Source organism: Dendropsophus ebraccatus, chromosome 8 (genome assembly GCF_027789765.1).
Source record: "Dendropsophus ebraccatus isolate aDenEbr1 chromosome 8, aDenEbr1.pat, whole genome shotgun sequence".
Taxonomy (NCBI): Eukaryota; Metazoa; Chordata; class Amphibia; order Anura; family Hylidae; genus Dendropsophus; species Dendropsophus ebraccatus.
Genome location: NC_091461.1, coordinates 86890658 through 86915054, shown reverse-complemented (window position 1 = coordinate 86915054; position 24397 = coordinate 86890658). Strand labels below are relative to the sequence as shown.

General features: G+C 44.1%; 1 protein-coding gene across 2 annotated transcripts; it reads left to right on the top strand.

Annotated features, from left to right (window-relative positions):
- The first annotated feature begins 1135 nt into the window (after positions 1-1135).
- On the top strand, positions 1136-23754 carry LOC138798713 (dual specificity protein phosphatase 13A-like). Of its 2 annotated transcripts, none has more exons than XM_069979270.1 (3): positions 1136-1341; positions 10848-11008; positions 22035-23754. In XM_069979270.1, the coding sequence occupies exons 1-3, from the start codon at positions 1178-1180 to the stop codon at positions 22271-22273; spliced, it is 564 nt and encodes a 187-aa protein (XP_069835371.1). In that variant the 5' UTR covers positions 1136-1177; the 3' UTR covers positions 22274-23754. The 2 variants fall into 2 exon arrangements, with proteins under 2 accessions (XP_069835371.1, XP_069835370.1); XM_069979269.1 differs by having other exon boundaries at positions 10848-11065.
- The last annotated feature ends 643 nt before the right edge of the window (positions 23755-24397 follow it).

Sequence of the window (24397 nt, the reverse complement as noted above, 5' to 3'; positions counted from 1 at the left end):
TTCCTTTATGGCCTGTTCTCTGTTTATAGCCTGTTCCTGGCTTTGGCTTAAAAAATCTTTTAGATAAATCTCTCTGTGTAAACACACCATAAATTACTAAGTTACATGTGTGCTTTCTGTGTATACATATAAAAATAAGTACAATAATATTTTAGTAGTGTATATATATTCTTGGTTTAAATGCCTGTCAACATACTGTATATATATATATATATAGGCACACTCATTTGGCACCACAATGAGTGAGTAACAGTGTACATGTATTTGTAACCTGTAGTTAGAGTCCGCAGACTAGGGTGTAAATGGGGTTCGTGTCCTGTGCATGTTCAGGAATGATTAGATGATATCTACAAGTCTCTAAAAGTTCACATACCAATGGTTGGGCAATGCATATGGTTTTGTCAATAACTGTCATTTCAAGAGATGGCGCAGTGTTGAGCTCTGGATTAGAGATGAGCGAACCTGCCAAGGTTCGGGTTCGTATGAACGTGAACTCTCGGCTTCTGACTGCCGCTGTCTGCCCGCTCCGTGGAGAGGGTAGATACAGCCATAAGCTATATCCCAGTTTTCCAGGTGGTCCTTCAGCTGTATCCATCCTCTCCACGGAGCGGGCAGACATCGGCAGTCAGAAGCCGAGAGTTCAGGTTCATACGAACCCGAACCTCGGCAGGTTCGCTCATCTCTACTCTGGATAGATACGGTATTATATATACATACAGAACTATACAGTATATACACATTTGCTTGGTATCCAAGAAGGGCAGAAAAATGAGGCATCCGTGTGTGGTTGTGTCCTCTATGTAATCTGTTGTATGCTGATGTAACGTGTGTAAGTATCTATGAGGGTTGTATGTTATTGCTGTTGTGTGTGAAGGATCATAAATAACACAGAGTAAACGGGATGTATGGGAAACAAAGATAACAGACTAGGCACAGGCTACAGAGCTAAATACAGATATCCACAAACTTCCTTTTTCATATAATTGCAATCTGAGACAATAAGTTTAAGCTTATTTTTTAGAGTTTCACTATTGATTAATAAAAAAAGAAATCATAGCTTCGCTAGTGTACCGCCCTTTCTTCAAAGAAACCCTACTTGTCACCTGTCACATGTAATCACAGTTGAACTGTCAGACCTTCTACTCACTGGGCTATTTCATTTCCTGCTTGTGATGTTATGGCGGAGAACACGGAGAAATGTAGTTCAGTCTCCAGGGCAGAAGACTCTCAAGCAGATACATGTCCTACAATAGCACAACTACAAAGTCTTCTGGATAGCAGACGAAGCTCCTTCTCTCACCGTGTGGATGAAGTGTGGCCGAACCTCTTCTTAGGAGATTTGTAAGTAATGACTTGACCTGAAATAGCCTAATATTGTACATTGTAGAGATGGCTATCATTTATGTAATAAAGATTTTGACAAGAAATTTTTTTAAAGGGACCCAAAGGGCTCAGCGGTATATCCTAGCAGTATGTCATATAGCTTATTTAACACCCCTTTAACTTAAAATGAAAGTTCATCTGCACAATGCATCCAAATGTATGCTTCCTAGTATACATCTATTACCTGAAACGGTGAGCAGCCAGAAGGAGATCAGATTTCCCAAGGCTGATCTGGACATGTCAGCAGAATACAGGAAGTGAGAGTTAAAGGTGTTTTTTCTCCTTTCAATGGAGGTTAAAGAAGGTTTATAGTAATCGTCATCATCAGGATATTACAAATAGTGGAAACCGTTATCAAGCTCAAATAGACCGATGCTTTCCTTAAAGGAGTTGCCTCTTGTTGAACATCTCTGTTCAAATGTCCTATTCGTGGGTATTGATTTCATATAGAGGGGCTCAACTCTTTTAGAGTAGCTCTTGCTTTTGGTGGACCCCTTCCAATTACATGGAGAAGTCCCCCATACCCAGCAAGAACAGATGCCGTCCTCTGTTTAAAAGAGTTTTTTACTTTTGAAAATTCAATGTCACATATTCTGGGTTAATAGAGATGGTTCACTATTCGCATATCTACATCTCTTCTTGAGGATGGAGCCTGGATACAAGGAGCTGATTTCTCAGATTCTGCCCTGTCCTGCAATACACAGTCAGCCCATTAATTTGAATGGGCACTGTAATATTTTATCTTTCATGCAGTGGCAGATGGTATAGTGAAAATCATCATCTTCATACAGGTTTTATGTCAAAATACAGATAATTGCTGGGGGAGGGGGAGATGAACGCTCTCTCTAATATCTGCTTCTAACAGGTAAGGATTGTCTAAAGCAGAGAACTCTTTCTATGGGAGACCTGCTTAAAGGGATTATCCAGTGCTACAAAAACATGGCCACTTTTGCACCACTCTTTTCTACAGATTGGGTGGGGTTTGAAATTCAGTTCCATTGAAGTAAATGGAGCTTAATTGCAAACAACACCTGGACTGGAGATGCGTGGAGCAAAAGTGGCCATGTTTTTGTAGTGCTGGATAACCCCTTTAAGTAAACACCCTTAATGATGACAAAGTGGTATTCCAGGTCTTCAATTTGTATATATGGATATATATATTTCTGCACTTATATAGAAAATAATAAAAGCCTATTCTTACCATACCACGCTCCCCAGGGGTCTTCATGCGGTGTCTTTGGGTCCCCTGCTGAACAATCTCACCACCAATTCTGAGATTGACTTGTTGCGGCAGTGACTCAGCCAATCACTGGCTGTTGCGCTGTTCCTTCTCAGTTAGTGGTTGGCTGAGTGGGCTGTCACTGCCGAGACGAGTCTGTGTTAGAAGTGGTGGTGGAAACATTCAGCAGGGTCCCACAGAAAGACACAGGGGCACCGTGGTTAGGTAAGTATAGCCTCATTATTATTTTCTATGTATAAAAAAAATTAAGGACCAAAGTACCCCTTTAATTTGTAATTCTTAACATAATTAGAAGTGCGCTGATGTAAAGATCACTATGCCTTTAAAATAGTGTTAAAAGGTAAAATCTTCACCTTTCAAGGAAAGGATCACCAATGTTTTACTGAATTCTATCCCTCCCCCCACAGGAAAAAACATTAGCAAAACAGGGATATTAGAAACACAAAGTCAAGCACCAGTGACCTACTTACATTATCTTCAAAGTGCGTAACAAAATGAAATATGAAGCCTTGTCAACAGTTTCATTGCTCAGAAACAACTTCAGTAATGCACATTTTGCTGCTGCTGTGACCACAAAGCTCTATAGATTCCTCAGCGTTGTAAATAGCAAGGCAGGAAGTGACAGAAAAAGACAATGGTATGAGACAAATAGATGGCACAGGCTGTACCCAGGGGCGTAGCTAATGTCCCTTGGGCCCTGGTGCAAGAGTTCAACTTGGGCCCCCCCCCCCCCCAATAATACCAGTATATAGGAAATATTATCACCATACATATTACCGCCATACTGTTACTAACCAAATCCTGTATACTGAGACTGATATTACCAATAATACCAGTATACAAGGGGGAAATATTACCACCACAACCACTACCATCACCACCATATTGTTACTGACCAAATCTAGTATACTAAGACCAATAAAACACTGTACCAGATTACAAGTAACAAATACCACCACATACTGACTAACACCACCGCATACTGACTAACATCCACTGTACACAGATCACCATCACCTCATCCAGTCATATAGAGGCAGCCCCATCTCTACACAGGCTCTGTACACCATATACATTACAGTGCAGTTATATCAAGTGACTCACATTGGACGTCTTCTCTAATTGGAGTTCTTTCCTTTTCATCTTCTTCTCCATCTGTCCTGGGCCGTCATGAGAACTTCTCCGAGCCACGAATCCACAGAATCTGACAGACAAACATATTAGGCTCCTCATACTGGCACCATCCTCATCTCTATACACACTGCACATCTGTATTGGCCCCTTTACACCCTCATTAAAGTGACTGTACCACCAGGCCCAGGCTAAAGCACTGGAGGCAGCCGACCCACCCTTAGTGGGAGGAAACCCCCGCACCTCTATGATAGGGATCCATTGATTCTAATGGAGACACGTCATAGAGGGGCTAGGGTTTCTTCCCACTGGGGGTGGGTCGGTCGCCTCCAGTGCTTCAGCCTGGGCCTGGTGGTACAGTCACTTTAAGTGGGTAGGCTGACTATGTCAACCCCATGATAGTATATGCCCCCCTCTGTGTAGATGGTCCCTAGCTCAGTCTTCCATATAGATGGCCCCTTGTGCATCTCCTTTGTGCAGCCCCTCTCTGTGTAGTCCCCCTATAGTAGATTCCCCCTCGTTTAGTCCCCCTTATAGATGGCTCCTTTGAAGTCCCCCTTATAGATGGTCCCCTCTGTATCCCCTATAGTATACACCCCCCCCCTGTGTAGTCCCCCTTATAGATGCCCCCCTCTGTGTAGATGGTCCCTAGCTCAGTCTTCCATATAGATGGCCCCTTGTGCATCTCCTTTGTGCAGCCCCTCTCTGTGTAGTCCCCTATAGTAGATTCCCCCTCGTTTAGTTCCCCTTATAGATGGCTCCTTTGAAGTCCCCCTTATAGATGGTCCCCTCTGTATCCCCTATAGTATACACCCCCCCTGTGTAGTCCCCCTTATAGATGCCCCCCTCTGTGTAGTGTCCCTTACAGATTGACCATTTCTGTGTATTCCCCCTTAAAGATGCCCCCTGTGTTGTCCCCCTCTGCCCCCATTTTAGATGGCCCCCTGTGATGTCACCCTTATAGATGCCCTCCTTACAAGGCCTCCCCTTATAGATGGCCCCCTTATGTTGCCCCCCCCCTTATAGATGCCTTCCTGTGTTGTTCCCTTTATGTTGCCCCCCCTTGTAGATGGACCACTTATGTTGCCCCCCTCCCTTTTAGATAGCCCCCTGTGTTGCCCCCCTTACAGATGGCTCCTCTATGTTGTCCTCCTTATGTTGCCCCCCCTTATAGCTGGCCCCTCTGTGTTGCCCCCTTATACATGCCCCCTTATGTTGTCCCCCATATTGATGCCCCCCTTATAGATGGCCCCTCTCTGTTGCCCCCCTTATACTGCCCCCATGTAGATGCCCCCACTGTGTTGTTCCCCTATACATGCCCTCCTTTTGTTGCTACCCCCCCTTGCCTGTGTTGTCCTTTTATATTTGTCACCTGAAAAGCAGATAAAAACAAAGAAAAAAAAACTCACCTAACACCTCGCTCCCCCGTCGCAGCTCCCTTCTCTTCTATTCTTCTGAGGTGTCGGACGGGCCCCCGGCGATGCTCAGCTTCCCAGTGGTGTCCCCGGCATTCCCGGGCAGCATATGCACAAGAGAGCTCAGTGTGCGCTGCCGGGGCTGTTACTTCCGGGTCAGGGAGCGACGCGCTCCCTGACCCGGAAGTAACAACTCCAGTGCACACAGCTCCCTGGTGCCTATGCTGCCCGGGAATGCCGGGGACACCACTGGGAAGCTGAGCATCGCCGGGGGCCCGTCCGACACTGACTCTTATGACCGCAAGCGAAAGAATGCTTGCGGTCACAAGAGTGATCAGTGCGACGGGAACCCGCGGCAGAGGACGGCCGGGAGCAGGGGATAGATTGTTGGGCGCGGGCCCCCCTCGACGCCGGGCCAGGTCGCAGCGGCGACCCCTGCGACCACGGTGGCTACGCCACTGGCTGTACCCTATCCATATATGCAGTCATAGGCTTTGTTAACATCTCTTTTTTTTGTCTCTGGTCATCATATATGCAAGAAAAAGCTCCAGATGTATATGCTAAATAGAGGCTGTGACAGATGCCATAGAGTCACATTTATCATCTGTTAGGCTATCATGGAATTTGTTTATAGATACATCATAAATAAAGCTTTGAAAAGCTCTTGATGTATATGTGATATGGATGCCTGTGATAGATATCATACAGTCACCTATAGACTATTATGGCATCTGTTTAACAGATTATTCTTCAATATTATCCCATATATAAAAACATAGTCTACTATGCAGTTCTATACTTCCATTTTTGTGGTATACTAACTCCAAAAAGGCCAGTGGGACACTCTTTTGACCTTTCAGGTAAATGTAACCCTGTAGATTTGTTAGGCTTGCAAAACTTTTAGGTAGGTGTGCAAAAAGGCTTCAAGTAAGAATGCCTTAAAGGTGTACTCCAGCGGGGGGGCTATTTCGGGATCTGGCCGGGGAGGAGGTGGCTGAGGGAAACAACGTCCACTCACCTCCCCGGTTCCAGCGGCGGGTCCCGTATCGCAGCGCTCCGGTGCCCGGCCGCTTCCTGTTGTCTGACGCAGGTTAGAGACGTGACGTCCCAAGTCCGCTCAGCCAGTCAGTGACAGAAGCGGGATCCGTTTCAAGTCCGCTTAGATGCCGCCTCTGTCATTGACTGGCTGAGCGGACTTGAAACAGATCCCGCCACTGTCGCTGACTGGCTGAGCGGACTTGAGACGTCATGTCTCGAGCCCGCTTCAGACACCAACATTACTGACATGCTTTACAGCAAGACTCATAAACATAGACGACTATAGACAGAGTCTGAAATTAATGTGAAACATTACTAAGCGCACTCTGTGACTCTGAAGAGGTCATTTGGGGCGAGCAGCAGCAACACAGGGGGCAGATGTTGGGTAGGATGGAGCACCTCATTGGCACTTGTTATGGTGAGCCAGGAGTTGGACCAGCTGGCCACCTTAGCGCTTACCCGTCACCACCGTGCATAGTTGAGAGTTGTAGTAGCTGAAGTGCAAGTGTAGAGAAGTGAGCCTTGCACTGCTACTTTGTGTGTGAGCCAAGGGACAACTGAAACACAGATTTAAAAAACCAGGGATAGCTTTTGATTGTAACGCTTTGAAGGTCAGATACAGATCCTGACATCTTAGAATACATTAGTCTTTTAAATACCTGCCAACTTTTTGGACGGCCAAAGAGGGATACTTGTGGTTGAGTCTAGAAAAATTTCAAAGACATTTCTATACTTTTTAATTCAAGGATGTAATCACACATGCAGGATCTGCTGCAGATTGATGCTTTTAGTTACATTGATATCTGCAAATCTGCTGCAGATCCTGTGTGTGTGACTGCATCATCAGGTCCCATTCACACATCAGTAATCCTGTCTGTAATTGTGGACCCACAATGGCGGACAAGAATACAAATGTGTTTCAGTAACTGTCTGCATTTTCAGGGACCCACTGTCAGATAGGTGACACGGACACACAATTAGCACTGCATGTGTGAAATGATGTGTGACAGGAGCCATAATGTCACGATTTATCTGACTATAACAATTTTTAAGATCCAACCTGCACCACATTGAATAATATGCACATTTGGGTCTGTTATACAGAAAGAAACCAGACACTTTTTAGAGCAACATAAAACGTTTATTAATGCAAATCTCATTTCTAAGTCAAAGGGTATATTCACACGGGCGGGCTCGCAGCGAGATTCTCGCTGCGAGCCCGGCAGGTCCTGGCAGTTCCCATACACTACATTCTTGCTGCGGTCTAAACGACCGCAGCGAGTATGTAATTATACCGCCCTTAACCCCTTCTGCTCCCGGCCGGCTCCCCCGCTGTAAGCATACATTACCTGTCCTCGCTGCACGGGTCCGGCGTCCTGCTCTCCCGTCCGGCCAATCAGTGGCTGCAGCTGGGCAACACACTAATTGGCCGGGCGGAAGAGCAGGACGCCGGACCCGTGCAGCAAGGACAGGTAATGTATGCTTACAGCGGGGGAGCCGGGCGGGAGCAGAAGGGGTTAAGGGCGGCAGAATTACATACTCGCTGCGGTCGTTTAAATTTAAGTTTAAATTTGTTTCAAACTATGTCAATAAATTTCTTTAACTCTAATGTTACTACTTTTACATTTTTTTTTTGATCCCTTAAAGCAGGGGTGGGGAACCTTTTCCATGTCGAGGGCCAGTCGGGCATGAATAAAATCATTCGAGGGCCGCATACTGTGCGCGGCAGTTAGTAGCGTCGGTTTGCAGCACCCGGGGCAAGGCAAAGTATTGTTCCCCTAGTGCCCCTGCTATTGTAGTTAACCCCCAGTGATGCCCCTACTATTGTAGTTAACCCCCCCAGTGATGCCCCTGCTATTGTAGTTAACCCCCCCCAATGATGCCCCTTGTAGTCTAGTTAACCCCCAAGTCATGTCCCTGGTAGGCCTAGTTAACCCCCATCAGTCATGTCCCTGGTAGCCTAGTTAACCCCCATCAGTCATGTCCCAGGTGGCCTAGTTAACCCCCATCAGGCATGTCCCTGGTGGCCTAGTTAACCCCCATCAGGCATGTCCCTGGTGGCCTAGTTAACCCCAATCAGGCATGTCCCTGGTGGCCTAGTTAACCCCCATCAGGCATGTCCCTGGTGGCCTAGTTAACCCCCATCAGGCATGTCCCTGGTGGCCTAGTTAACCCCCATCAGGCATGTCCCTGGTGGCCTAGTTAACCCCCATCAGGCATGTCCCTGGTGGCCTAGTTAACCCCTATCAGGCATGTCCCTGGTGGCCTAGTTAACCCCCATCAGGCATGTCCCTGGTGGCCTAGTTAACCCCCATCAGGCATGTCCCTGGTAGCCTAGTTAACCCCCATCAGGCATGTCCCTGGTGGCCTAGTTAACCCCCATCAGGCATGTCCCTGGTGGCCTAGTTAACCCCCATCAGGCATGTCCCTGGTGGCCTAGTGAACCCCCATCAGGCATGTCCCTGGTGGCCTAGTTAACCCCCATCAGGCATGTCCCTGGTTGCCTAGTTAACCCCCATCAGTCTTGTCCCTGGTGGCCTAGTTAACCCCCATCAGGCATGTCCCTGGTGGCCTAGTTAACCCCCATCAGGCATGTCCCTGGTGGCCTAGTTAACCCCCATCAGGCATGTCCCTGGTGGCCTAGTTAACCCCCATCAGGCATGTCCCTGGTGGCCTAATTAACCCCCATCAGGCATGTCCCTGGTGGCCTAGTTAACCCCCAAATAAAAAAAATAAACATCCCACTCACCTTACCTCCGCGCCCATGCTGCCCAGGTCCTCTTCTGTCCCAGGTCCTCTGTGCCGGTCTTCTCCTGCAGGCGGCGCGCGATGAAATGACGTAATCGCGCGCGGCCCGCAGGAGACTGGAGACACGCGCCGCTCTGCTGGGGAAGAAGCCGGCATAGACAGCATCCTCCTGTGTCCGGCAGCTGTCACAGACACCAGAGGATGCTGTGTGCACCGGCTCCTTCCTCCTCCAGAGCGGCGCGCATCACAGGGGAGCTGCGGGCCGCGGGCCGCATCGGGAGGTCTCAGGGGCCGGATGCGGCCCGCGGGCCGGAGGTTCCCCACCCCTGCCTTAAAGGGTACCTATCACTTCATTGGTGCTGTGAAAATGCCGGTACGTAGGCTGTCTATCCTGTCAAGAGCGAGGTACAGGATATCCAGAGGTGCCATAGACTATAGCAAACAGATGGGGTAGAAAAAGATAAGGGAACCCGGCACTATGGCTTTGATTTATAGACACTGGGAACACGGGCTTTAAAGATGCATAAATCTGAGTGACATCGGTCGTGCTCTATATGAAAAAAATAGACTGTAACAATAATCTCCGGTAAAGATATGAAGAGATATGGCACTCAACAATTGATGTCTTCGTTAAAAAAGAGATACTTTATTTCTTCCGGCGGAAGTAATAAAGTATCTCTTTTTTTTAACGAAGACATCAATTGGTGAGTGCCATATCTCTTCATGTCTTTACTGGAGATTATTGCCATAGACTATAGCACTTTCGAGAGTTCCCGTAGCTTGCTCGTGTCAGGAGAGACAGTCTACCTGTTTGCATTTTTAGAGGATATCCTGCCATACTGCCTATAGATAGGATGCCTGCAGATTGGACTGCATACTGAGTGACAGGCTCCCTTTAAGAAACAAATGAACAAAAAAATAATGTAAAGGTGTTTAAAGCCATTAAAGTGAATTTATCAGCTTTTACTTTCTAAATAGCTCAGGCTGCTATCTGTCAGGGAAAGAAGGTTCATGGTACCATTCATATATCTGTGCTTCCATAATGTAGAAAAATGCTTTTATTTTCCTGTAAAACGTGTCCAAAGGAGCTTTCCGAAGCTCCTGAAGTTCTTCAAGCTGGAATGCCTTCTTACCTCCCCCCTTAATTTAAATCCCTGCTAGACCTGACAGTAAGGGTACTATTACACGGGCCGATGAAGGCCCAATAATAAATGTAAACAAGCGCCAATCTGCTAGATCGGCGCTTATTTACAGGGCCTATTACATGGCCCGATAATAGTTTAACAAGGGCTGCAGGGACATTGTTACCAATGTCCTTGCAGCCCTTGTTTAACCTTTATACATTACCTGTCCAGGCTGCAGGGCTCCTCTTGTTCTGTGCTTCTTCCTTGGTCCGCGCGCTCTAGCTTCAGAGCGGCCTGTCTCAGCTGACAGACTGCTCAGCCAATCACTGACTGCGGTGGTCCCAGCCATTGATTGGCTGAGCAGCCTGTCAGCTGAGAAGCTGGAGCTCGCGGGACTCGGGGAGAAGCACAGAACAAGAGAAGCCCTGCAGCCTTAATAGGTAATGTATTCTTCTTTGCACATCGTCAGCGCCAGCCGCGCACCGCTATTACACGTAACGGTGCACAGTCGCCAGCCGACAATTATAGGTCAGAATTTATAACTGTGATCAGCCGATGACAACGATCATCGGCTGATCGTTGTCTTTATTACACGGAATGATAATCGGCCGGATAGGGCCGATTCGGCCGATTATCGTTCCTGTATTAGTACCTTCAACATAAATTTAAAACCTGCCTACTCCTACGCCAGGTCTCAAAGTGTTAATTGTTGTGCCATGGTTGGAACTAGTTTAATGCTTAATCTGTTATTTTTCCTTAAATCCACAGGAACACTGCCAATAATAGATATGAGCTGTGGAAGCTAGGCATTACACATGTGCTGAATGCAGCTCATGGAAGAAGGTATTCCGAAGGCAACCCTGAATTTTATGGGACAACCATCATATATCATGGTGTGCCAGCTAATGATGTGCCAGAGTTTGATATGAGTAAATATTTCTATTCAGCATCAGAATTTATTCACAGAGCATTGATCACGCCTGGAGGTAAAATATCTTAGAATTTCAGGGAACATTTCATAAAGTTGCGCCCCTGGCGCAAAATATCTCAAGCCTTTCCGTACTTTTCAGCTGCTGTATGCCCTAAAGGAAATGGTTTATTTTTTCCAGTCTAACACAGTGCTCCTTGCTATCTGTCGGGTCAGGAACTGAGCAGAAGGTTTTCTATGGGGATTTGCTACTGCTCTGGACAGACCCTGACACAAACAGAAGTGCTAGCAGAGACCACTGGGTCAGACTGGAAAGAATGGAAGGCTTAAAGTTTTCTCTTTAATATAAGTAATTTACAAATATATATAACTTTCTGTAATCAGTTGTTTAAAAAATTTTTTTCCTTTGGAGTACCCCTTTAAAGCTTTTAATCAGAATTATACATAGATGGCTCATTGCGAGTAAAACATGTAATTATTAGCATTTTTTTATATTTACATTAAGACTAGTTTTATAGAAAGGGTTCTAGAAGAGAGAATATGAAGAAGGATTCTAGGTTTGAATTCAGTAACATTTTTGTTAAATTAACTACAGGCTTTTATATTGAATGCACTAAACCTAAACCGTTATCTGTGCTCTATTGCTGGCAATTTAAAGGGGTTATCCAGCGCTCAAAAATTTTTAACATATTTCTGCTATATTAGTAAATATAACAAACATTATATGCTTATTTCTCCGTGTTCCCCTGGTGTCCTGATGCAGTGTAGCCGGTGTCCCCTGCTGTCTGTAGCTGCCATTGCCGGCACTCACCAATCTGCAGATAAAAGTTCACTCTATTGTTAATCAATCATGACTGGAGATGGCCATTTCGCAGGCCTCACTGCTTCATCTAGGCCCTGACATCACCTCCAGCATTGCTCCATATATAACTTTTTTTTTATGTAAGCAGACATCACATAACAATCATACCGATAATACTAATCAAAAGTAGTGCACAAAACTGCTACAGAATGACTAAAAACATTACAGCCAAAGTATGCGATCAAGCATAATATTAATTATTATAATAATTATATAATGTAATCACTGCCGTATCTTACATTATGTACACACTAATAGAGAACTGTCCATTTAGACCAGGTGGTCCTAGTACCAGGATATACATGGTACTATTCCGAGGAGTACTAACACATTTAAATGGGCACTGTCACTAAAACTTTTAACATGTCATCAGAAATGTCAACAGTTATTAATCACAATGGGTCTTACTGCTGATCAGAAGATATTGATAAGGCGAGATTTACCTTTTTATCCGACTTATTCTATCCCTGTCCAAATTGAATAAAGCTGAGTGCCAGCGACGAGGAGATAACACCAGACACCAGTAGTTGGTATTGCCTTCTCTCTCAGCCAAGATAGAAGTATATATTCTTACTTTATTTAGTTTCACATGAAATATAATAACTTTCAATACAGGTGGGTTTTCAAGTCACAAGACACATACATATCAAACTCTGATAGGTGAATCCATAGATGGTCAGCAGTTTCCTGTCCTGTGCAGTCAAGCTGGCACAACATATTGTTTACCATATATTGTTTATATAAAGTGTCTCGTTCTTGTGTCTGTGTTATGGCTGTGATGTAGGTTCATGGCGCTGTGCTCATCAGGGTGCTGCCAGCATTCCTCTCCTCCTTCCAGAAGCAGTTACAAGGCTGTAGCCATTTTAAGGATTACAATGTTTTTACCCAAAGTAATAACCCCTTCATGGCCACCTTCACAGGCCCCCCTAAAAACATTGGAATCCCGGTCTTCTGTGTGACAGGTGGGGATACCTACCACCATACTAACGAGGCATCTGAGTCGGGAAGAGGTGTAGGAGACTTCACCAGATTGAGATCGGTTTCCCCTTGTGGTAACCCCCCCTTGTAGGTAACCCCCCTTTTGAAGCCATTAACAAAAGCAAAAGACCTTTATTGCTAGGTCAAAAGGCTAACAAGCTGTTTCACTGTGTGTATACAGTGTGTGTGTGTGTGTGTGTGTGTGTGTGTGTGTGTGTGTGTGTTTGTGTGTGTGTGTTTGGGGACATCCCATCTCTAGCAGATAGGCTACCTTTTAAGGAGCTTATACAAACCAAAGTCAAAAGTCCAATTCTAATATGTCTAATATGGAAGGTATGGGGATGGCCCCGCATCTTCTTTGTTCATTGGCTTCTTTGGAATCGTTTGAGACTTGGAACTCGGCATACATAGTTGGAGTTGCTTCTTCAACATCTGGATGTTCCTCAAAGACGCGTTGTTCTTTCTCTTGGAAAAATATCTATAAGCATCAAGTTAGTTTCAATCCCTGATTCACCTCCAGCCTTTGATACAGTTCTTATGATAAAGAGTTGATAGAGAAGTTAGTAAGAATCAGGCTTAATATCCAGTTGGTGTTAGTGGTTGGCTCATGGACATGGATAGTGGTTGGCTTATAGACATGGATAGGCTTATGTTGTGCCTGGAAGTGTCTGTAACATGGAAAAAGTTTTAACTTAACTAGATAGATGTCCAAACAATGTGTCATCTCGGCAGTTCTGTGTCTGGAAAGTAAGGGATTTGGGGGTAGTGATCTCTGATGGTCCTAGAATTGGTCACCAGTGATGTCAGGCAGTAGGGAAAGCTATGTTGGGCTGTATAACTAGAGGTGTACCAGTAGAAAGAGGGAAAACATACTAATAATAAGAAACTGAATACAAGGGACATAGTCTGAGGTTAGTTGGGGGAAAGGTCAGAAACAACACAAGGAATACTTTTATTAAAAGAGAAGCAGATGCTTGAAACAACAGTCTTCTATGTTTCTACCTATTAGAAGGAATAGAATGTGTAAGACTAAAAAGAAGTGGATATGTATGTACAATATACATCAACATACAGCTTAGTTGCAACAAAACGAATCAAAGTTATTATCAATATCCAAACTAACATATACTAACAGCACAATCCTCTCCCCAATGGGCCACTTATTCCATCAATATTTTCCCACAGACTTACAATGAGAAAATATTGACAGAATGAGCAGCTGTTGATCAGGGTTGATTGCACTACTGCAATCTCTCCATGGCTATATCTACTGATCAGAACGGAAGTAAAGTACCATGCTCCGTCGTCATCTGACATATCAAAGTAGTTTCCCCAGGCCACCAGGGTAGCGGGCACGAGGAAACACCGGTCCATTCATCCACACGCAGTGCAGCATGGGAATACTATGAGGAAACTAATGTGCCTGATCAGTCTGATCTAGTTTTCCAGATCTCCTTGATCTGGTCTTTCTGAGCAGGGTCCATAAAAGACTAAAGACTAGAGATGAGCGAACCTCGAGCATGCTCAAGTTGATCCGAACCCGAACTTTCGGCATTTGATTAGCGGTGGCTGCTGAAGTTGGATAAAGCCCTAAGGCTATGTGGAAATCATGGATATAGTCATTGGCTGTATCCATGTTTTCCAGACAACCTTAGAGCTTTATCCAAGTTCAGCAGCCCCAGCTAATCAAATACTGAACGTTCGGGTTCGAATCGACTTCAACCCAAACCCGGTTCACTCATCTCTACTGAGGACGCTTATAGTAGTTGCATGTGATTTGATCTGTTTAGTCACACAGGTGTTAATCTTCCTGCGGATACCTGTTGTTCTACTAACCTCTACCTGTACTGTGGATTTCCCTTTGTCTTTCTGATTTGGTTCTGACATGCTACTCCTGGACTTTCTGACCTTGGCTCGGTATTTGACTTTGTCTTTGCTTTGTGTTCCTGGCATATTCTACTGGTTTGACCTGGCTAGTCTTTGTTAGTCTGTCCTTCTCTCTGTCCCTTACATTATCATAGGAAGACACTGTCTCTCATTTGGGGGCCACTGTTTATGATGGTCGTCAAGTAAGTAGGGACAACGGGAGGGTTTAGTTCCTGGGCTGTACTCACCTTTATGCCTCCTGACATTATAGCTGGTCTGAGGAGTGAGACCTGCTTTGATCAATAACTTTTGACATGTCTGATAACATGTTAAAAGTTATCTTTAGTGACAGGTATTCTTTAAGTCCCATAAACCTCATACATTTTGTATTCTACTTATGTTTATAATGTGTGTTGTACTGAACAGGCGCGCCCTTGGCCAGTTTTAGGGTTCTAATGTAATGTTCTTGGAGTGTAATAACAACTTCTCAGTGCATTTGGCAGAAATAAAACCTCCTTCTGTTCCCAACCTCAACAGAGATCTGTCTTTGCTCCGACACGAAAAAAGTAGGCTCCTCATTTACCTATTTATATGTAATCTGCTCTTTAAAGTGTACCTATGGCGATGGGCACTTCAGGATTAGCAGCGAGATTCTCTGCTAATCTGAAAGTTTGGGTCTCCATGGGTATGGAGACGCAATCAGACAATAATGCGCTCCCATTGGAAGCACCCATCTTAACCCTTTCCCGCACGAGGACGTAACTGTACGTCCTCGCGCGGGTGCAGGCGTTCAGAGCGGGGCCGCGCGGCGACCCCGCTCTGAACCGCGGCGGTCCCGGGTGCCGCTCGCCGTGCCCGCTAATACAGTAATCAGATGCAGCTTTCAAACATGACAGCTGCATCCGATTACCGGATGCAGCACTTCCCTGGTGTCTAGTGGTGGAGATCGCTCCTCCGGGACGTTGATGCCGGCCGGGGACTCGTCCAAGATGGCACCGTCCCCGGCTCGGCACTCGTTTGTATTCGGCTGCAGCAGCCGAAAGCAAAAGAGTGCTGATCTCATTGATCTTTGCTGTATATCTATACAGCAAAGATCTCAATGAGAGATCAAAGTATATATACTAGAAGTCCCCTAGGGGGGCTTCTAGTATATGTGTAAAAAAAAAAAAAAAAAAAGTGTTGTTAATAGTAAAAAGCCCCCTCCCCAATAAAAGTCTGAATCACCCCCCTTTTCCCAGGTTATAAATAAAAGTAAACAAATAAATAAATAAACATGTTTGCTATCTCCGCGTGCGTAATCGCCCGAACTATTAATTAATCACATTCCTGATCTCGCACGGTAAACAGCGTCAGCGCAAAAAAATCCCAAAGTGCAAAATTGCGCATTTTTGGTCGCATCAAATCCAGAAAAAATGTTATAAAAAGTGATCAAAAAGTCGTATATGCGCAATCAAGGTATAGATAAAAAGTAAACATCATGGCGCAAAAAATTACACCTCATACAGCCCCATAGACCAAAGGATAAAAGCGCTATAAGCCTGGGAATACAGCGATTTTAAGGAACGTATATTTGTTAACAATGGTTTGAATTTTTTACAGGCCATCAGATACAATATAAGTTATACATGTTATATATCGTTTTAATCGTAACCACTTGAGGAACATGCATAACAAGTCAGTTTTACCCCAGGGTGAATGGCATAAAAACACATTCCCCCCAAATAAAAGAAATGCATTTTTTTTTCAATTTCACCACACTTTGAATTTTTTTCTGGTTTCGCAATATACTTTATGCAAAAATTCAGCCTGTCATTGCAAAGAACAATTAGTGACGCAAAAAATAAGGGCTCATGTGGGTCTGTAGGTGTAAAAATGCAAGTGCTATGGCCTTTTCAGCACAAGGAGGAAAAAACGAAAACGCAAAAACGAAAATTAGCCTGGTCCCGAAGGGGTTAACAGGTACGCTTTAAGCTGACGCACAGCCTTTGCATGTTATTAATCATGGCTACGCAATATTGCCCCACAATATCCACTGGCTTCACAATATTTAAGTCTTGTTATTTAAGCCATTTCAAGGCTCATTGTTGCCTTCAGTAAATTTAGCTGCAAGAGTAGGGACTTTAATATCTCCTAGTAAAGACTGATATAAGACTTATATGCTCAAAAATCTGCACTGTGTTTCAGAACTAAAAAAAAGTTTGCCCTGGTCACTTAGAATGAACTGAAACAATGATAGAATTAAAAACATGTCTTACTAAATCCCATTCTGAAGCAGATTATTCCTACCAATTTGAGATAAAAGAAAAGGATACAATTCTGAGAGACAAGGCAGAAAAAAATCGCAAGATCATCCCGGCTGGTACTGCAGTAACCGGCCGGATGATCTTCATTTCTGGTTAATTCAGATGCGAGCACATTCATGTGCGGCCGCATCCCAATTCATTGCTGCACACAATGGAGCGTGCAGCCAGAGCCGCACGCTGCTTTGCATGAACTGACATGTTCTCTGCTGCCGTTTTTCAATGAATAGCGGCTGCAGAAAACTGACATGTCCGGATGGAATCCTGGCCAGAGCCTATACAATGTGTATAAGCTCCAGCCGGGATTCCATTCATTCACATAAAACGTATGTTTTCTATTAATCACTGCCGTTGTTGCAACAACGGTAGTGATTTATACAAAACATACGTTGTGTGAACATAGCCTTATAGTGCAATACGTGGTTGTGGGCTGCACTATGGACTTGTGAATGTGGCCTAAATGTTTACCCAGAGAAGATAATATCAGTGATTATAAGTATCTAAGTATTCGTATGCTTAATTAGGCCGGGTTCACACGCTGTAACTGTGCGGCTGTATTTTTTATGCGGCTGTAAATGTGCGGGTGAAACTCCGGCCGTGGGAAAAAATAGACATGCGGCTCAAAACATACGGTCATTTACTTGGAAATCTGGTTCAACTAAAAATAACAAATAAAATGTTAAGAAAGTGATGGAAACACCTCTGGATGCATCTGGGAAAGCAGGGAACACAGTTTACATGAATCGCTATTACCGGGGTTTGCGATCCTCTGCACTATAGCCGATGTGTCTCATGGTTAATATATTGAATTAATAAAACACATTTTCTGTCTAATAAAGTCCCTTTTATTGTTCAATAATTAAATGTAAACGATTCCATCATTTTGCAATTAAATATACTGTTAAAATAAATATATATATAAATAAATGTATATTTATATATATATTTATTTTTTGACAGTATATTTAATTGCACAATGATGGATTCGTTAGAATTAAATTATTGACCAACGAAACTGAATTTATTTAAACGAAAATTTGTTTTCTTAATTAAATATTAATTAGTACAGGAAACTCCATAAGCCGGTAATTCATATGCCGGCAATAGAGCATTCTGTACTAATCATCACTTAACTTTAATGAAAACATCAAATGTTTCTTCTAATTATGTTATGACAATAGCATTATTAGAAGAAACATTTAGAATTATATGTGCGCTCAGCTGATTGGCTGATCGGCTGAGCGCACATATAATGAGCCGGTCCGCAGCACAGTGACTTCATTGTGCTGCGGACCAGCGAAGAGGACACATCGGGACATCGGATGGTGAGTATAGAGCTCTCCCCACCCCCTCCCCGGCACTGCACCCCTCCCAGCAAGGAAGGGGGGGTCACTTAACCCCTTCCTTGCTGGGATGGGTGCAGTCTGACATCAGTCTGGCCCCCAGGGGGTTAAGGGGGATGCAATACATCCTCCCTTAACCCCTTGGGGGTCAGACTGTAAGCAGCGATCTGTAAAGATGCTGCATACTGTAAGGAGCACAACACCGCTCACAATGATGGGTGTTGTGCTCCTGTTTGTGTGTTTTTTTGTGTGTTTCTCCCTTTTTGTTTTTCAGATATCGGTATCCTGGGGATTACGTCGGATTCCGTGGACTACGTCGATGACCAGCGTTTTTTTAATGTTTTTTTTAATAAAATGGTCAATGAGGGGTGTGGGGGTGTTTTTATTTGAATAAAAAAATTTGTAAACTTGTGTCTTGTCTTTATTTCTTTACTTTATAGACTTAGTAGTGGAAGCCGTCTAATAGACGGAATCCATTACTAAGTCGGGGCCTAGTGTTAGCCGGTATAAAATGGCTAACACTAACCCCCTATTATTACCCCAGTACCCAATGCCACCAGGGGTACTGGGAAGAGCCGGGTGCCAGTGGTCCCGGAGCGTCAAAATTGGCGCTCCTGGACCGGGCGGCAGAAGGCTGGTAAGATTTAGGCTGGGGAGGGCCTAAACCAATGGCTCTTGCCACCCTGGTGTTACCAGGCTGCTGTCGTTTGGTTTTTAACCCGGCTGGTTATAAAAATAGGGGGGACCCTATGCGTTTTTTTTTAATTATTTATTTATTTAAAAAAAAAAACCGCATAGGGTCCCCCCTATTTTTAAAACCAGCCGGGTTAAAAACCAAACGACAGCAGCCTGGTAACACCAGGGTGGGAAGAGCCATTGGTTTAGGCCCTCCCCAGCCTAAATCTTACCAGCCTGCTGCCGCCCGGTCCAGGAGCGCCAATTTTGACGCTCCGGGACCACTGGCACCCGGCTCTTCCCAGTACCCCTGGTGGCATTGGGTACTGGGGTAATAATAGGGGGTTAGTGTTAGCCATTTTATACCGGCTAACACTAGGCCCCGACTTAGTAATGGATTCCGTCTATTAGACGGCTTCCACTACTAAGTCTATAAAGTAAAGAAATAAAGACAAGACACAAGTTTACAAATTTTTTTATTCAAATAAAAACACCCCCACACCCCTCATTGACCATTTTATTAAAAAAAACATTAAAAAACGCTGGTCATCGACGTAGTCCATGGAATCCGACGTAATCCCCAGGATACCGATATCTGAAAAACAAAAAGGGAGAAACACACAAAAACACACAAACAGGAGCACAACACCCATCATTGTGAGCGGTGTTGTGCTCCTTACAGTATGCAGCATCTTTACAGATCGCTGCTTACAGTCTGACCCCCAAGGGGTTAAGGGAGGATGTATTGCATCCCCCTTAACCCCCTGGGGGCCAGACTGATGTCAGACTGCACCCATCCCAGCAAGGAAGGGGTTAAGTGACCCCCCCTTCCTTGCTGGGAGGGGTGCAGTGCCGGGGAGGGGGTGGGGAGAGCTCTATACTCACCCCGATGCGTCCTCTTCGCTGGTCCGCAGCACAATGAAGTCAGTGTGCTGCGGACCGGCTTATTATATGTGCGCTCAGCCGATCAGCCAATCAGCTGAGCGCACATATAATTCTAAATGTTTCTTCTAATAATGTTATTGTCACAACATAATTAGAAGAAACATTTGATGTTTTCATTAAAGTAAAGTGATGATTAGTACAGAATGCTCTATTGCCGGCATATGAATTAACGGCTTATAGAGCTTCCTGTACTAATTAATATTTAATTAAAAAAACACATTTTCGTTGAAATAAATACAGTTTCGTTGGTCAATAATTTATTTCTAACGAATCCATCATTGTGCAATTCAATATACTGTCAAAAAATAAATATATAGATAAATATACATTTATTTATATATCTATTTTTTTTAACAGTATATTTAATTGCAAAATGATGGATTCGTTAGAAATAAATTATTGATCAACGAAAGTGTCTTGATTACAAAGAAAATGTGTTTGATTAATTTAATATATTAACTATTAGAGGCATCGGCATTCGGCATCATTGCCGGCTATTTTTGAAGTACTCCGTACGGACCGCCTGTCAATCCACGGCCGCATATTCAGCCGCAAACAATGGTCTTGTTCATTTTTTACGGGTCCGTTTACGATAGGGCCGTAGATTCATACATAGTGTGCACTGTGCAGCCGTATATCCTATACTTCCAAGCATACACACGAACCACCAAAAATACCGCCGCACAATTACAGCCGCAAATACAGCCGCACTGTTACAACGTGTGAATCGAGCCTTAGGCTGTATATTTTTATTCATTGTCTATCAGGTTTTCGCACAACTTTTGATGCAACTAGTATTGTGATCTGTTTATATAAAGTTTTGTATAAAGCATTGCTGAAAGTGATGTCAAGGTCTAGACAAAGTGATATGGACTACAACATGACCCTCACTTCCTGCCTCCGGTGTCTCCAGTCATGACTTGTTGGCAATAAAGTAAACTTTTATCCACAGACTAGTGAGTGCCATCACGCTCTATATTGCACTTTACTCTTTTACTGTTTACATCGTATATTTCCTGTGGCTGAGCACAACCTGTTATGCTGAGGGCTCTCTTGAAACTTAAATAATATTTATTACAACTAATAATAAATAAATAAATATTGCCCAAATGAAAAAATTTCCCCCCAAAATCTATTCATTCTGTAAAACTATAAATTGAAATAGTGGATTCCAGCAGGTGTAGATTTGGATCATGATTTACTCCAGCGAGCAGGCATAAATCATGATAAATGAGGTGTGGGAGGAGGCCACACCTCCTTTCCGACTTGTCAAGCCCCCCCCCCCAAGCTCCCCCAGCCCGCCCATCGGGCAAGCAAGGCATGCAGCAGGTGTACACCAGGGAGAAGGGGAGAATATTGGGCGGACGTTTCATAAATGTCCCCCAATATGTATACTGCACGGTAAAAAAAATATAGATGATTTGTCTTTATTATTCTTCTCTAATCCCCTAAAAAAAGTAAATAAATAAAAGTTATTGAGTACAAATATACTCACCTGCCTTAATCCCTGCTAAATCCTTCCTGTGCCTAGTCCTGACTGACCTGCACTTATTGCGTTCATATTAACATGCAGGATGCACTCACTTAGCCAGTCACAGAATGAGGTAGGTCACTGCTGCAGAAAGTAATTGGTGGAGCAGGAGCTTTCTTCATGATGACAAGACAGCAAGAAATTGCTGCTTACCTGTCACCAGGGACCTTGAGCATGGACCTGATGGGGGATCTTTTTTTTTTTTTTTTTAATCCCAGCCAGAGCCCCTATGCCACAACCCTTGTTAATACTCAATTTTTTCAAAAGATAAAAAACAAATGTTCTGATACAGTGCTGAGAACAAGTAGTCTTAAAAAAATACCCCAGTGCCCCATTAGCATTTTTTGATATATGTGAAAAAGCGCAACTTTTACACCTAGAAACTGGTATATATACTTAGGGAGCAGCACAGAATTTTCTTCAAAGCTACTCTGTTGTCTGTACCATTTACACCTGCTTGCCTATAATGTAGAAAATATAGTAGAAGTGAATGATGTTTTTTGACAATTAAATGTACTCTTCCCCAGCCAGGCTTCTAGTGCATTGTGTCGTTGGGATCAGTAGATCTGCAACTTTGGTCCTAGCTTACCTTATGATCCATCATCAGCTCTCCCTTGTACAAGCCATTCACACAGTACAGAAGAACCGCTGGATATCCCCTAATGCAGGCTTTCTACGACAGCTTCTACGCCTGGATGAAGATCTCCGTAGAACTAGATTAAACAAGACTAGACCAGAGACAAGTCATCATGGAGAGGAGGCTTAGGAGTAGACAGAAAGGAAAAAAGTTTGCATGCAGTTTCAATTTTTTTTAGTCTATGTATATGATGCAATAGTAATAAAGGGGTGGTGTCAGGAAGAAAACTTGGTCTAAACCTATTTTAAATGTACAAGCCTTTCTTAAAATATATAGTTTGCAAGATATAGACTCACTAATCTTCCATGTGCTGCTTTGTTTGATAACCTGTTGCCCTTGGTTATGGCCCGCCAGGCTTCCACTAGGTTGGGTCACACATGCTCAGTTCAACTCACAGTCACCTGATCTGTCCTATTAGTAGTTGCAGTTGGTTTTCACTTCACATGCTGTTAAGGATGTCATATTTTGTATATTTAGTGAAGCCAATATGGCGCTGACCTTGTAAACACGTAGAGATGCTTAAAGGGGTATTCCAGGGAAAAGTAGGGGAGTCCGACCCCTGAACCCCCCAGCGATCTCCTTACTGAACCCCGGCCAGCTCTGTTATGAATAGAGCTCCTGGTGGGCATGTGACCTGCGGCTCTGTTCATTCCTATGGAGCGTCGGAAAGAGCCGAGTACAGCATTCTCGCCCCTTTCCGTCGCTCTATAGAAATGAATATACGGAGATCGCCGGGGGGTTCAGAGGTCGGACCAGCCGCGATCTCCTACTTTTTCCCTATCCTGAGGAATACCCCTTTAAAGCTTACGTAAGTAAGTGCTACGTAAATAACTGCTAGCAAGGGGTATTATGGGAAAGTGTGTGCACTGTTGCATGGCAACAGCAGGGTCACAGTTCAGAGAGGAAACCAGGGAGTGAATAGATACATGGGGAAAACAAATGGTACAGGGATGTAAATTAACACAATTGTGCTGATATGGTTCCCAGCTGCACAGTATAGATTCTGTTTTGTTCTGGTGCGCAAAGCCAGGAAGGGGGCGGTACCTAGTTATCTGGGCGGGGAGACACCCGTTACTAGTCACAGCCAGGGGCATAACTACGACTGTAGAAGCCATAGCGGCTGCTATGGCCCTGCTGCATCGGGGGCTGTCATCTTTTGCAGCAGCAGGTGGGAGAGCAGACCTCCAAGGATCTGCAAATGTCCCTTTAACTGAAAGTACTCCTGAAAAGTGCTTGCAGTTATGACTACAATTGGTGGCTAAGTGGTCAGTTGGGGGGCGGAGGGGGCCCAATCATATGTTTGCAATGGGACCCAGCCATTTCTAGTTACACCCCTGGTCAAGGCCCTCTGCCTGTCATCACGCTCGTGGCCTATCTGCCTGTCCATCTATAGTCCCCACTAGTCACGGGCAGCATCCTGGCCAGATGACTAGTTGCTTCCTCTCTTCCGGCCTTGTGCACCGAAATAAGACAGCGTTTTCCCCCGATGTAAAGCTACCACTGTAGACACGGCTGACATCCTCAGGAAGCTACATGGTAGATCTGTAGTGTGCAGCTGGGAACCATATCAGCACAATTGTGCTGATTGGTTCCCTTTAACTAAAAACAGCACATTTACCTTCTGTACTTAAAGTGTCCCTGTCGTTATCATTCTCAACATCTAAATCAACATTAGATGTGATATAAAACAAGTTTGCAATTTACATTCATTATTTATTTTTTAGTTATCATGGAAAACACAGCACTTCCTGTTTTCTGACTTTTTACCCCAAAGAGTCAGAAAACAGGTATTCCAGGCCATTGAGCCGTGACTCTCTGTACTCTCTGTTCATTTGTTTAGTGTCTTTTTTTCAACCAGCACCAGTCAGAAAATCTGCCTTTAGGAGACTGAACCTGGATTTCTGGTAAGTTCAGCTTTGTTTTACAACATGATAACAACAAAAAAAATTTAATAAATGTAAATTGCAACCTTGCTTCATCATCTACTGTTGATTTAGATTTTAAAAGTTATAACAACGTGACACTTTAATGACAACCCCTTTAAAGGGGTATTCCACTCAAACATAACTTTTGATATGTTGCTGCCCATGGTGAGACTAACAATTCATTCCATACTTGTTATTATCTATTCAGTTTCCCTTCCCCAGTTCTCAGCTGCTGCTTTCTTCTCAAGACACAAAAATCTGGGTGTAAACCTTTCTCTCTGTCTCCCCCTCGCCCCCCCCCCTTGCCTCTGAGACAGTTAATGTAAAC